Source organism: Leucopleurus acutus, assembly GCF_964270905.1.
Source record: "Leucopleurus acutus genome assembly, chromosome: 7".
NCBI lineage: Eukaryota > Metazoa > Chordata > Mammalia > Artiodactyla > Delphinidae > Leucopleurus > Leucopleurus acutus.
In genome coordinates, this window is record NC_139150.1 from 10,254,085 (window position 1) to 10,267,729 (window position 13,645).

The 13,645-nt window shown below is 36.5% G+C and overlaps 1 protein-coding gene across 1 annotated transcript in view; it reads left to right on the forward strand.

The window, feature by feature from the left end:
• The window catches only part of PPP6C (protein phosphatase 6 catalytic subunit), a 29,365-nt gene extending 16,201 nt beyond the window's left edge, over nt 1-13,164 (forward strand). Inside the window, exons 2-7 of the mRNA XM_082842760.1 lie at nt 638-733; nt 6,255-6,320; nt 7,340-7,481; nt 10,965-11,044; nt 11,228-11,437; nt 12,368-13,164. Coding sequence (XP_082698886.1) covers nt 638-733; nt 6,255-6,320; nt 7,340-7,481; nt 10,965-11,044; nt 11,228-11,437; nt 12,368-12,616 — 843 coding nt within the window. The 3' untranslated portion in view covers nt 12,617-13,164. The remainder of the gene's footprint in view (nt 1-637; nt 734-6,254; nt 6,321-7,339; nt 7,482-10,964; nt 11,045-11,227; nt 11,438-12,367) is intronic.
• Nucleotides 13,165-13,645: the final 481 nt, after the last annotated feature.

Here is a 13,645-nt window from a genome sequence, read left to right on the forward strand (position 1 = left end):
CTTCTATGGAACTTTGTGTACAGGTTTTTATGTGATCATAAATTTTCATTGCCAAGAATGCAGTTGCTGGGTCATATTTGGTAAGTGCGTGGTTTGCAATGTACTTTAAGAATTAGCAGATAAGGGCTTCCCTGGTGGCGCAGTGGTTGAGAGTCCGCCTGCCTATGCAGGGGACATGGGTTCGTGCCCCGGTCCAGGGGGATCCTGCGTGCCGCGGAGCGGCTGGGCCCGTGAGCCATGACCGCTGGGCCTGCGCATCCGGAGCCTGTGCTCCGCAACGGGAGAGGCCACAGGGGTGAGAGGCCTGCGTACCGCAAAAAAAAAAAAAAAAAAAAATTAGCAGGTAAAAACCTTTTCCTCTTTATTGACTTTTGCATTTTTTTGTTGAAAAACATCATTTTACAGTTCCTTGCAGAGCTCTCTGTCTTCTAGAACCTATTACCTGTAAGCCAGGGAGTTTGCATTTTGGAATAGGCATTGTGAGAGGAAGGTAAAAGCTGACAGAAATCGAATCCCAGAATCATCATAGTTTCCTTTCCTGTGAAACAATACACGGATTAGTTCTTGTCTTTTTTGCATTTGGTCTTTAGTTTTAATATTGTAATAAAAGGTTGCATTTTATTTTCTCTTCTTACAGCGGCTATGTGACTATGTTTGTGACCTCCTCTTGGAAGAGTCAAACGTCCAGCCAGTATCAACACCAGTAACAGTGTGTGGAGACATACATGGACAGGTAAAATTTCATGCGGAGATTTTTAGCTTTTGTACTGTCTGTCCATGTCTGTTTCCAGTTGTGCTGCAAAATATTAAAAAAAAAAAAATGCTGGTGGTTGGCTAGGGTGCCTCAGTCTGTGTGACATTAATGATTCCTGTTTACTGTTAAAGTGAATAAAAGCAGTGGTCAAATTATTCATGGACTTTGTTGAAATCATACTTAGAAAGTGAAGAAGCATTATTGCTCTGTGGACGGGGGAGGTATAAAATACAAATGCGGGCTGCTCCTAGTTATTATGATTGATAGCAGATGCTTTGGTGTTAGGCACTAATTTTCTATTCATTCTGTTCATTTCTGTTCTGTTCACTTAATGTCATATTTTATTGAAAATTTTATTGAAATTTATTGAAAATTTATCATTTCCTTAGTGGGAATGAGAATAGCAGCAGTTCAGAAAGATAAAATTATTGGTGCATGATTTTACAGCAAGTCAGTGCTAGAATGGGATGAGAAAGTTCATTTTTTCATCTGCTGGGGTTCTGTTTGTTTTTAAGAGTTTCAGAGCATTGACAGGAGGGGTACACCTCATCTTTAGACTCTTACTGTTAGTGTTTAGCCTAGTTAGAAAACTGTGTATTTGTAGTTTTTTCTTTTTTACTGGGAAATGAAAGCTGAACAGAACACTCATAGCCTGCTCTGTGCATGCAATGGAGTTGGGGCTATAAGACATAATATTTGTGAACAATATAGTATTTATGAATTCCTACAGGACCTTATCTATGACTGCCTAAAGAAGCAGAAATGTGTGTAGCTTGGTTGTGATTGAGGGCTGCTCCATGAGTACAGTTCTTTTTTTTTTTTCTTTTAATTTGGCTGCCCTGGGTCTCCGCTGCGGCGCGCAGGCCCTTCGTTGCCGGTTTCTCTCTAGTTGCGGCACTAGGGCTCTAGAGCGTGCAGGCTCAGTAGTTGCGGCATGCAGGCTTAGCTGCCCCGTGGCATGTGGGATCTTAGTTCCCTGACCAGGGATCGAACTTGCGTCCCCTGCACTGGAAGGCGGACTCTTAGTCACTGGACCAGCAGGGAAGTCCCATAAAGTTCTATTTTGACTACTTAGCTCTTTTCTTTTTGGTTTTTCAGTCTGTTCTTTGGATGTGTGAGGTTATAATAAATGACATCTGCATGTTATCAGCTTCTAAATAGAGGCCCCCACTATGTCATATTTAATCTGTTAAAATTCTAGTTCTCTAAAGTAGACCTTAGGAGTTCTTCTTAATTTCCATGTAACTTCTCTCCAAAAGTATAATAAATATTTGTATTTTGCTAACATAAAGGGTATTAATGTAAGCAGTGCCTTAACATATTTCTAAAAGCTGAAATAAACCAAGTAATGCTTTCCCTTGATTATAATATTAAAATTGAGGGGTTACCTGTGTTTATTGGCCGCAGCACGAGGCTTGTGGGATCTTAGTTCCTGACCAGGGATCAAACCCGTGCCCTTGGCAGTGAAAGTGCAGAGTCCTGGGCTTCCCTGGTGGCGCAGTGGTTGAGAGTCCGCCTGCTGATGCAGGGGACACGGGTTCATGCCCCGGTCCGGGAAGATCCCACATGCCATGGAGCGGCTGGGCCCGTGGGCCATGGCCGTTGAGCCTGCGTGACCGGAGCCTGTGCTCTGCAACGGGAGAGGCCACAACAGTGAGAGGCCCGCGTGCTGCAAAAAAAAAAACCAGAAAGTGCAGAGTCCTAACTATTGAACTGCCAGGGAATTCCCCAAGACTTTTCAAGAATATGAATTATAGTCATAATCAGAGGTCAGGAAGTTAGAGACAACTTCAAACTGCTAAAATTAATTCAGATAATAAATTTGCACTTCTACTGATAGATTATATATACCTTCAGTCAAATGTACAATTCTTACTTTCATTTATCTTGTGTTTTGACATTAATAATGTACTTTTTCACATATTGCATGTCAATTTTTTTTTAAGGTTCCTATGAGGTAGGGTTTTGTAGAGAAGGAAACTGAGTTGAAAGATTGAGGAATTAACCCAAATTCGCACAGCTACTAAGGGACAGAGCTGAGATTTGAAACTCATTTGGGTGCCCGATAGCCCATGCTATTTATTTATTTATTTATTTATTTTTTGGCTGCACGGCTTGTGGGATCTCACTTCCCCGACCAGGGATTGAACCTGGGCCACGTCAGTGAAAGCCTGGAATTCTAACCACTAGGCCCCCAGGGAACTCCCAGCCCATGTTATTTTAAGACTACCACCAAATTGAGCCGTGTTTCTCTTGTACTTGACCCTTTAAAACAATTGCTCATCAAAAGCATGGGACTTGAGGAGCTTCTAAATGTCTGCAGACTAGTCAAACGTAAGGTGTATCTTTTGGGACTTGTACAGTTGTCTTCCCCCTTGGGCTAGTTTTGGAATTGCAGGATTGGTTTATGAGTATAAATAAACTCATAAGAAATGTTGACAAGCATACAGTTGCTGAGAAGCATTGAAACAACATAATCTAGTGAGGAGATTGTAGACTTCAGTGTCAGACAGAGCTTGGTTTAAGTTAAGTCCTGCTTGGGTACATAACAGCTGTTTAAGAAGCCATTTCAGCTAGCTCTTCAGTTCTTTAAATATGGCCTGTGGACCCTTGAGCATCTGTAAGTTGGCAGAAAATCAACTGAGGGTAAAACTGTTGGTGCCTCAGCATGAATCAAGGGAGTGTCACCAGCCTATGCTGGTTGTCATTGTATTCTTCACCAGCATGCATGCATGTACAGTAAAATAAAATGCCAGTATCACTTAAGAATGTCCATGATGAAGCAGTAATATTAATTGGCACTCTTGACCCCTCAGTAGATACATCTTTTGAGTAGTCCCTGTGATGAAATAGGAAGTATGCATAAAGCACATCTACTGCATATCAAAGAAAAATGGTTTGCTCAAAAGAAAAGTACTTGTGCAGTTCTTTGCATCTCCTGCTGAAATAGCCTCTTTTTTTCAATGGAACACTGTTTTTACCTGAGAGAATGAATGACAAACTACAGGTATTTAGCAACTGTTTTGCAAAAGTGAACAAAGTGAGCCAGTCACTTCAAGGAAAACAATTGACGTTATTTGTTGCTGATGACAGTATTTGAGTTTTCAAGTGAAATATTGGAATTTTAGAAAATTTGAGTTTACCACCATGAGGCTACTAGCTTCTGATACTTAAAAGACTTTTCTGATGAGGTGAGTAAATTAACAAATATTTTTTTGATGATGTATAAAGAAATGTCATTTCCATTTTCCAAATAACCAGTGTGTTACCCACTCAAAGTGTTAGACCAACTTATCTAACAGAGTTTGAGAAGAGAACAGTTGTCAAGTTTTGATGTATTAAAAGAAGAATATGCACCATTATCTCTAAAGGTTATTAAAATTCTCTTCCCTTTTGTAACACATACCTGTATGAAGGTATGTGTTACACTTTAAATTTCTAATGTGGTTAATACTGATTCATATAACGTATAAACAAAAGCTTTTTGGGGACCTGTAATTTTTAAGACTATGAGTGGGTCCTGAAACCAGAAAGTTTAAAAACTGCTGAGTTAGCCAACTATTTCCTTGCCTCTAATAATGGAATAAAATCCACTTCTCGGGATTGGTTTTGTTTTAAAATGAGAACATTTACAGAGTGTGTGTGATATGAAAAACATACAATAGATGGTAGAAATTATTTGTGAAATAATGAGATGGGCTTCCAGTAATGTATGACAAGGTTAATTGTCTGCATATGTTTTCAGTAAATATTTATTATATTAAAGAATTTTGGAAAAAACTACCAATATGGAGTAGGAACTATGGGTCCCCAAAGCAGAATTTTTGATCATCCATTAAATATATATAAGTTAAATGGAAACTTACAAAGCTTTTATTCAAGAATGTGTTTCTACAGACATCAGTAGTAAAGTCTAAGGACACTCTTTCACCACACTTTTACAGAAGCAATTGTTTCATAAAACTTTTTCATGTTTCCTTCCTGACTTTGAGTGTGTACATACTCAATTTTTACATGACAAAATTGTATAGTTATATTAGAGGTATAGTTTTGTGTTCCATTCTTTTCCCTAGTCATTTTCCCACTTTGCTACATAGTTTCCATTATAATAATTATTTATGACTGCCTAAGGTCCAGGTCTTCGAATTGGTAGATCATACTTTATTAATATTCCCTTACGTTAGTTACGAAGGTTGTTTCTTCTGTTATTAGAAATGATGCTATGATGCATTTTCTTTATGTTACACAGACTTTTTTTTTTTGCCTTTAGGATATAGTCACAGAAGTGGAGTTACTAGGCCAAAGTAACACAAACACATATATGTATATGTGTATATATATACTTATTTTTTACTGCTCATATTGTGTGTGATTGTATTTATACATATATATGATATACATACACACATCATATATATATCTGTGCGGTGGGAAGTGAGAAGTATATTCCTTCAAAGGAAGGGATTCCACTTTGTAGAAATGGACAGCATATATTTTGAATAAATAATAGTCTACCAGTTGACTGAGACTGAATTTGTTTCATTTGTTTGTTTGCTAATTTTAAGAAGATAGGAAAATTTTATTTTAAACTTTTTTTTTTAAGCAAGTGACAACTCTTCAGACTTATGAAACATTGCTACAAAGGGTAGTACTTTATTTCAGTAGTTAATCTTTAAATTTCAGTTTTGTTCACTATGACTAAGATTTCTGTACTGTTTTAAGTGTTAGAAATTTAAGTAGTAATACTACTTTCAAGTGTAAAAGATAGATGTGAAGGAAATTATTGGTTGTAGTTGGTATGGTATATTATAGTCAGTTCCTTTAATCTAAAATCCTTTTTCAGAAAAACTGTGACTTTAGGAAGTAGGATTAGGATAATCGAGTTGACTGAAGTTATCGAACGCACATTTTTGTCAGTTAAATTTTCAGTCAAGTAGAATATGATGAAATATACTATTCTTTTTCTACTGATTATTGAGAAGACTCTCCACAGCTGTAGAAGCTGAGGGTACACATCTTCCAAAGTAGAGTGTAAGAAGGTTGATCTGCTCTTTCCGACACTACGAAGTGTCATGTAACTTCATTCTTCCAAAGAAATTCTTATCCACTTGTTTCCTTATCTTTTGTCTCTTTAAGATAGATGCTGAAGGTGGGGCAAGGTGATTGGGTTAGCTTATTGACAGGTAACTGATAAATGATTTCAAATTCTCAAGTGATAGATGGGGAGAAGTATGAAAGAAATTTGAAAGGGGGTTGCCTATAACATTAGTGACTTAGGAATGATTTTAGTGATAACTGAGCTTCATTTTAGTGCTTTTTTTTTTTTTAAGGCTTGGGAGCTGTGTGCTTGGCAGTTTAGTTTGCACTTCATTTCTTTGTATAAATGTAAATATTTGAAGTCCTCTTAATTAACTGCTTCTTTATACAGTTTGGCCTCGGTTTTATTATTTTACTCCTTCACAGGAATTTGTAATCAGCATATATTGCCTTTCTTTTATAGTTTTATGACCTTTGTGAACTATTCAGAACTGGAGGTCAGGTTCCTGACACAAACTACATATTTATGGTATGTAAACACCAGTGATGTCAAGTACTTATTTTAAATGGAAGGGATCTGACTTACTACATGTAAATTACGTAATAATTTCATTGCCATGTGACAATCACTATTTAAATACATGAAAAGGTGATTCTATGCTTTTCTACATTTTGCTGTGTCCTCTAGTTGAGAATAATTGCTTTTGTAAACTGCTGTATACACAGGACTGGGTTGTAGCCCTCAGTAATGGTTAGGCTGTAAAATAGCCCACAGGTTTAAGGCATAAATCTTCAGTTTACTGTTATTTTATCAGATTTTTTTTGAGCATTCATTTTCACCTGTTATTAATCTGTGGCTTGATTAATATACACATACACATTTGCTGTTAAGGTAGATATTTGCTTACTTTCTTTTTGTAATATAATGTTACTGTTGAACTTTTTCTGAGTCCTTCTGTTATTTTCCTTCCTTCTGAAAATTTCTGGGTCACTTTTCTAATCTTTTAGCTGTTTTCCTATTGGTCTAATATTGGCCCGAGTAAAACATAAATGGGAAGTGTAAATAGTATATCCTCTTATGTAGTTGTTAAATACAAAGCTAAATGTAGAATACTGTTATAATTATGGTAATTGCTTTTACAAAAAAACTATTTTCTTCAAGTTGACAGCTCTTTTGATACAGTTAAAAAGATTTTTGAAATTCATTTGAAGTTTTTTGATTCACACATGATCTTTTAGAAACATTTATTAATGTAGGTAACAGAGAATTGAAAAAATGGTGGTTTTGCAGGGAAAATCCTTGAGAGGATTGCACAGCAGGTTCCTGTAGGCTCCTGTAGCATAAGACTAGCACAAACATTTAGTAGGAACAGCTTATTTATTTCCATTTGAATTTTTTGTTAAAACCTAATTTCCAAATAATTCAATGTGTAACTCTTCATTTTTGTTATTTTGGGCTGTGTCTCTTGAGTTTGTGCCCTTTGGTATAATTTTTAAAAAATATTGTTGCTATTGTATTGTTTGTAACTGTAAATTTTTACTTTACAGGGTGATTTTGTAGACAGAGGTTACTATAGTTTGGAGACCTTCACTTACCTTCTTGCACTAAAGGCTAAATGGCCTGATCGTATTACACTTTTGCGAGGAAATCATGAGAGTAGACAGATTACACAGGTGTATGGATTTTATGGTAAGACCTTCTATTTCTCTGATTCTGAATATTGATTTACCTTCCTCTTTGGGAAAAAAGCCACACAAGTCATACATGTGCTTTTCATAGTAGAATTAGAAAATACAGATAATCTTTTTCCACTTTCTCACCTTTAACTCCTTTTCTTCCCTCAGTCAGTTGAAAATCTGACTATTGATATGTAGAGAGAACCATTCTTTTTTTTTTAATTGAAGTATAGTTGATTTACAATATTAGTTTCAGATGTACAACGTAGTGATTCAGTATTTTTAGAGATTATACTCCTTTTAAAGTTATTATAAAATATTAGCTGTATTCCCTGTGCTGTACAGTATATCCTTGTAGCTTATTACTTTATACATAGTAGTCTGAGAGAACCATTTTTAACTTTTTGGTGTATGTCTTTCTAGATCAGTGCCTCAAAGTGTAGTCTTCAGTTTATCTCACTGGAATCATTTGGGATGCTTGTTAAAAATGTAGATTGCTAGGCGCCACTTTTGGGGTGGGACCTTAGAATCTGCTGAAAGGGAATGTTTTGCACACTCAGTTTGAGAACCTATCCTATATATATGTATGTGTGTGTGTGTTTATACATACGTGTGTACACACACCCCAAGCTAAAATGGGATCATACTTGTTTTTTAATATTGTGATCAGCCTTTTCACTTCATTGATGTTATTTTATAGCTGCACTGTACTATACTGGATGGATGTACTGTAAATCTGTGTGCTTTCTCCAGAGAATACTAGGACCTCAGGTCATAAATAGAATGCAGCCATTAAAAGCAAAATAGCTACTTCTATAAAATTTTTATATGGTTGAAAGTTTTTCAGAATGAGGTTAGGAAGCTCTTTGGAGGAGGTAGATAACAGAACTGTAGAGATTATTATTATTATCTATCTATCTATCTATCTATTTATTTTTGGCTGCATTGGGTCTTCGTTGCTGTGCACGGGCTTTTCTCTAGTTGCAGCAAGCGAGGGCTACTCTTCATTGCCATGCGCGGGCTTCTCATTTCAGTGGCTTCTCTTGTTGCGGAGCACAGGCCCTAGGCAGATGAGCTTCAGTAGTTGTGGCTCGCAGGCTCTAGCGCAGGCTCAGTAGTTGTGGCGCCCGGGCTTAGTTGTTCCACAGCATGTGGGATCCTCCAGGACCAGGGCTCGAACCCGTGTCCCCTGCATTGGCAGATGGATTCTTAACCACTGAGCCACCAGGGAAGCCCTGTTGATATTATTAATAAGAATTTTCCTTGAACACAATTAAGGAAGATATTGAGAGATTTGAAAATATTAATTTCATAACCCTTTAGTTTTTAGACTTTATATTTTGAATTATCTTCTGTCATTATAAAGATAAGCTGAACTCTCTTACTCCTGATTTTGTCAGCCATTATCAATTATTAAATTGAGAAATTTGGCAACATATTGTTATCTATTTATTTATTTATTTTTGGCTGCACCGCGTGTCTTGTGGGATCTCAGTTCCCCGACCAAGGATTGAACCCAGGCCACAGCAGTGAAAGCCCCAAATCCTAACCACTAGGCCACCAGGGAACTCCCCGACAATTTATTGTTGATATACTGTTAATAGGAATTGAAAAGTTAGATGGCTAATATTTATCTCCTTTCTAGAAGTTACTTCAGATTTTCATTCACAAAATGCCAAATATCATTTGGAATAAAAAGTGTTTGATTCTTTTGCAAAATAATCAGTATTTTGGATAATACATTATGTGGTGTTAGCTCAGTGAAAGCAACTGGCTCCAACTGTGTAAGATTAATGTTACATATATAATTACACCCCAGAAGTTGACCAACATATCAGTGTAGGGCAAAAGAGGTAAAAGGGGGAGAGGAAGGAGGACATTTTAATCAAGATGCCTTGACCAAAGAAAATGACAACAGCACAACATCTAGTATTGAATTTTTTTCATCCCAAGCTGTGCTCTAGTGTTCATCTATGGTTTTGTTTGATAAGAGGAAGCCTATCTGCTCCTCAGGAGGGAGACAGTTTTAGTCATCATGGAACTTAACATTGATTTTAAAGTAGTAAAAATGTCTATATATAGCTATTATATTGGGCCTTCAGTTCACACTGATAAATATATGGTTAGCAGTTATTATGAACCAAGTGCTTTGCTTACGTGTTAAGGTGAAAAATTCACAAGATTCCTACTGGTAAACTGAGCTCAATGTTAGAGCTGTCTCGTGAGACGTTTACAATAAGGACCCTGCCTCATGTAGAGATATAATTTAGAAAATTATGAGGATTGACCATACCCCACAGTCTTATATCCTGTATCATTTTCAGCCGTACTTAGGGCAATTAGTGATACATCCATTTTTTTTCGAAATTAAGGAAGAAGCCAAAGAGCAGAACTTAGTGGTATTAACTGAGAGAAGAGATAATGTACCCTATTAACTGTTGTCGACAGCAGAGAGAATGTTCAGCTGAGAATATGTAAGAACTGATTGGCAGTTTGTCCTTAGTGATGACTACAGGGGTACTTAATGGAACTCAAGTATGTAGTTGCACAATTTGCAGAAAATCTCAAAAGAGGCAACCTAGGCCTGAAAAATGTTGAAATGGGAATTATCCATGCTCTTCTAATTTGTTTGATTATCCTGCTAGAATAAGGTAGTCACATTAAATACATTACTCTGTTTGATAGAATTGCCCAGTATTTTTTTTTTTAAGTTTAATTTATTTGGCCTGTGGGGCCCCACTTCCCCAACCAGGGATGGAACCTGCTCCCTCAGCAGTGAAAGCATGGAGTCCCAACCTCCGGACCGCCAGGAAATTCCCCCCGGTATTAATAGTAAGACAAAAGCTTTTGCTTTGGGTTATGTGAAATTAATATTTAGCTCTTCTTTTTTTTTTTTTTCTTTTTTGTGGTACGTGGGCCTCTCACTGTCGTGGCCTCTCCAGTTGCGGAGCACAGGCTCCAGACACACAGGCTCAGCGGCCATGGCTCACAGGCCCAGCTGCTCTGCGGCATGTGGGATCTTCCCGGACCGGGGCACGAACCTGTGTCTCCTGCATAGGAGACTGCGCCACCAGGGAAGCCCAACTCTTCTTGATTATAGCATTTTGACTAATAATTTCAGCTGGTTCTTAGAGCCACTTCTGGAATGAAAAGCAGGACCACATTTTTAGACTAGTTAGACACTGGTCTCCTTCTGGTTCTACATGGAGGACCTACTAGGGCTAACTATGTATCATAACTTGCCATCCTAGTTTAAGCAAATTTCTGTTGTCCCAGTATTAGATGTATTCTTTACTTATTTTATTTATTTATTTATTTTTTGGCCGCACCTCATGGCTTGCAGGATCTTAGTTCCCTGACCAGGGATTGAACACGGGCCACGGCAGTAAAAGCGCTGAGTCCTAACCACGGGACCACCAGGGAACTCCCCTGTATTCCTTAGTTTTATCAGCAGATTCAGAACTTCATTAATGAGAACTCTTTGTTTCTCTCATAGATGAGTGCCAAACCAAATACGGAAACGCTAATGCCTGGAGATACTGTACCAAAGTTTTTGACATGCTCACAGTAGCAGCTGTAAGTTTATGTAAATCTTTTTTTAAAAAAAGCTCAAGTATTTTCCTGCCAGTAACACTTGGCATATTTTTATCTAATTGCCATTTCAGTTATATTGATATCATTAGCACTCACTGATGGATTTAGATATATGACTGAGTTTATTATTATATGTTCAACTCTTTGTTTTCCTTTTTTTGCTAGTTAATAGATGAGCAGATTTTGTGTGTTCATGGTGGTTTATCTCCTGATATCAAAACACTGGATCAAATTCGAACCATTGAACGGAACCAGGAAATTCCTCATAAAGGAGCGTTTTGTGATCTGGTTTGGTCAGATCCTGAAGATGTGGATACTTGGGCAATCAGTCCCCGAGGAGCAGGTTGGCTTTTTGGTGCAAAGGTCACAAATGAGGTAAAGCCAGCATTTTCGGAAAAGTGGTTTGTTGGTTGCTAATGGACTACATAAAGAACTATGGTGGCTATAGATACCAAACTTCTAGTCTAGTTTACTCAAACGGTGGTGGCTATGGATATCAGATTTCTTGTCTAGTTTATCCTGTATGTCTTTCCTTAATGGTTAAATGAGATCACGTAATAAAAGCACCTCCTTTAGCATCCGTTGGTACTATGTGTAAAATAAATGTTCCTTTTCTTTCAAACATTGCAATTAAGTAATGAGATAACAAGGGCAAGATAGGCAACTTTTTAATATATATATTTCTTTGTGTATATATTTTTAATTGAGATATAATTGACATAACATTGTATTAGTTTTATGTATACAACATAATGATTTGACATGTATTTATTGTGAATAAGCAATATTTTTGAGATTAACTACTTTCAGTTAAAAATATATATACACACACAATTACACATACACATACACCACAGGGTGAAGTAAAATCCAGCATAATGAAGTCAGAGAGCTAGTTTTATCCTGTCTGAGCCTCTGGTTCCTGAAGTTGCAAGAGAAGGATAATAAATCTCTTTCAGAATTTTGTAAGAACCATACTAAAGCCTCAGTAAATGATAGATATTGATAGTAATATATTTATTATTAAACCATAAAAACTTTGTTTCATATCTGATAGCACTTACAGAATGCTTTTCTTTCAGAAACTTCTAACTAATTATGTTACTATGATTTCTATAACTCAGGCCAAAGTGGCTCTATAACTTATGGAAATTAGTGGGGATAACTGTAGAATGGATTCTATAATCATGAGAGGTTTAGTAATTATAGGATTTATACTTTATTTAAATGCTTATTTTCTTATATATGTAGGTTGATTTTTTTAAAAATGTGCTGGATACTTAACAAAACCTTTCTAAATTGCAGTTTGTTCATATCAACAACTTAAAGCTCATCTGCAGAGCACACCAACTAGTGCATGAAGGCTATAAATTTATGTTTGATGAGAAGCTGGTAACAGTATGGTCTGCTCCTAATTACTGTTATCGTTGTGGAAATATTGCTTCGATCATGGTCTTCAAAGATGTAAATACAAGAGAACCAAAGTTATTCCGGGCAGTTCCAGATTCAGAACGTGTTATTCCTCCCAGGACAACGACGCCGTATTTCCTTTGAGGCCTTCGCCCATCCTGCTGACCCATATTTCTGCCCTCTTACCCCAACTTTCGTGTATTACCCTCTACAATATACTTTTTATTAAGCACTTTGCTGCTGAAATGCTGCCTCTTGCCTTTTTTTTTTAATTTTAAATTATCTAAATTTATTGTTTGTTATGGTGTCTATAGCAATGTTTTTCTATCAGTTTTCTCCCCCATCCCATCCCCGCCTTGGACTCATTTGAGAAGACTTGAGAAATGTCTTAATACTCACACTGCTGCATGTAGCTCTTGCTTATTTACTGGTCTACGGGAAACAGGATGTTTCCTTTTTTAAAAAAGCCAATTGACAGAACAGACTACACTGAAATACTCCTCCTTTTGTATTATTCAGTCTTTTGTTTTAGTTTGGTAAGTTTTAAGAAATTTCAGCAGCAAAGTTGTTATTCAGTGGGCACGATGGACTGCAAATGCCTCGAGTTATGTGTACCTGTCCCAGCTGTAAACTTCATTTTCCTTTGTTGGATGATATTTTAAATGGATATAAAATAAATTGGTCTAAAGGGCTGCCCTCCTTGTTGTGTTTTTAAATTTTAGTTTAAAAACTGCTACAGCTTATGACTTTGTACATTAAGATAATTGTATTGATCTGTTTTCAGATTCCTTGTATTTTTTAATAAAGTAATCTTAAATAAAACCCAGATAGGTTAAAGTGTTAGAAATTTTAAACAGTGTACATTGTTAGCTGCAAGTTATTCTTTTTTTCTTTTTTCCTAATCGGAGTTCTTGGCCCTTTGGTTATTAAGTTTAAAACTTCAACTGAAATTCCATACTATATATTTTAAAAACAAATCACTAAACTGTGCCTAAAGAAATAACTGCCATATTAATGTTTTGGTTTATATCCTCTCTAGTAATAGAAAAACATTTAATACTTGTAATGCTGATGTGTTCATTTGATACCAGTTGAGTAGAATGTGATCAATCCAGTTTACAATCTATCATGAGTATCATTAAGTAAAATATATGTACTTTTCAATAGGAATCA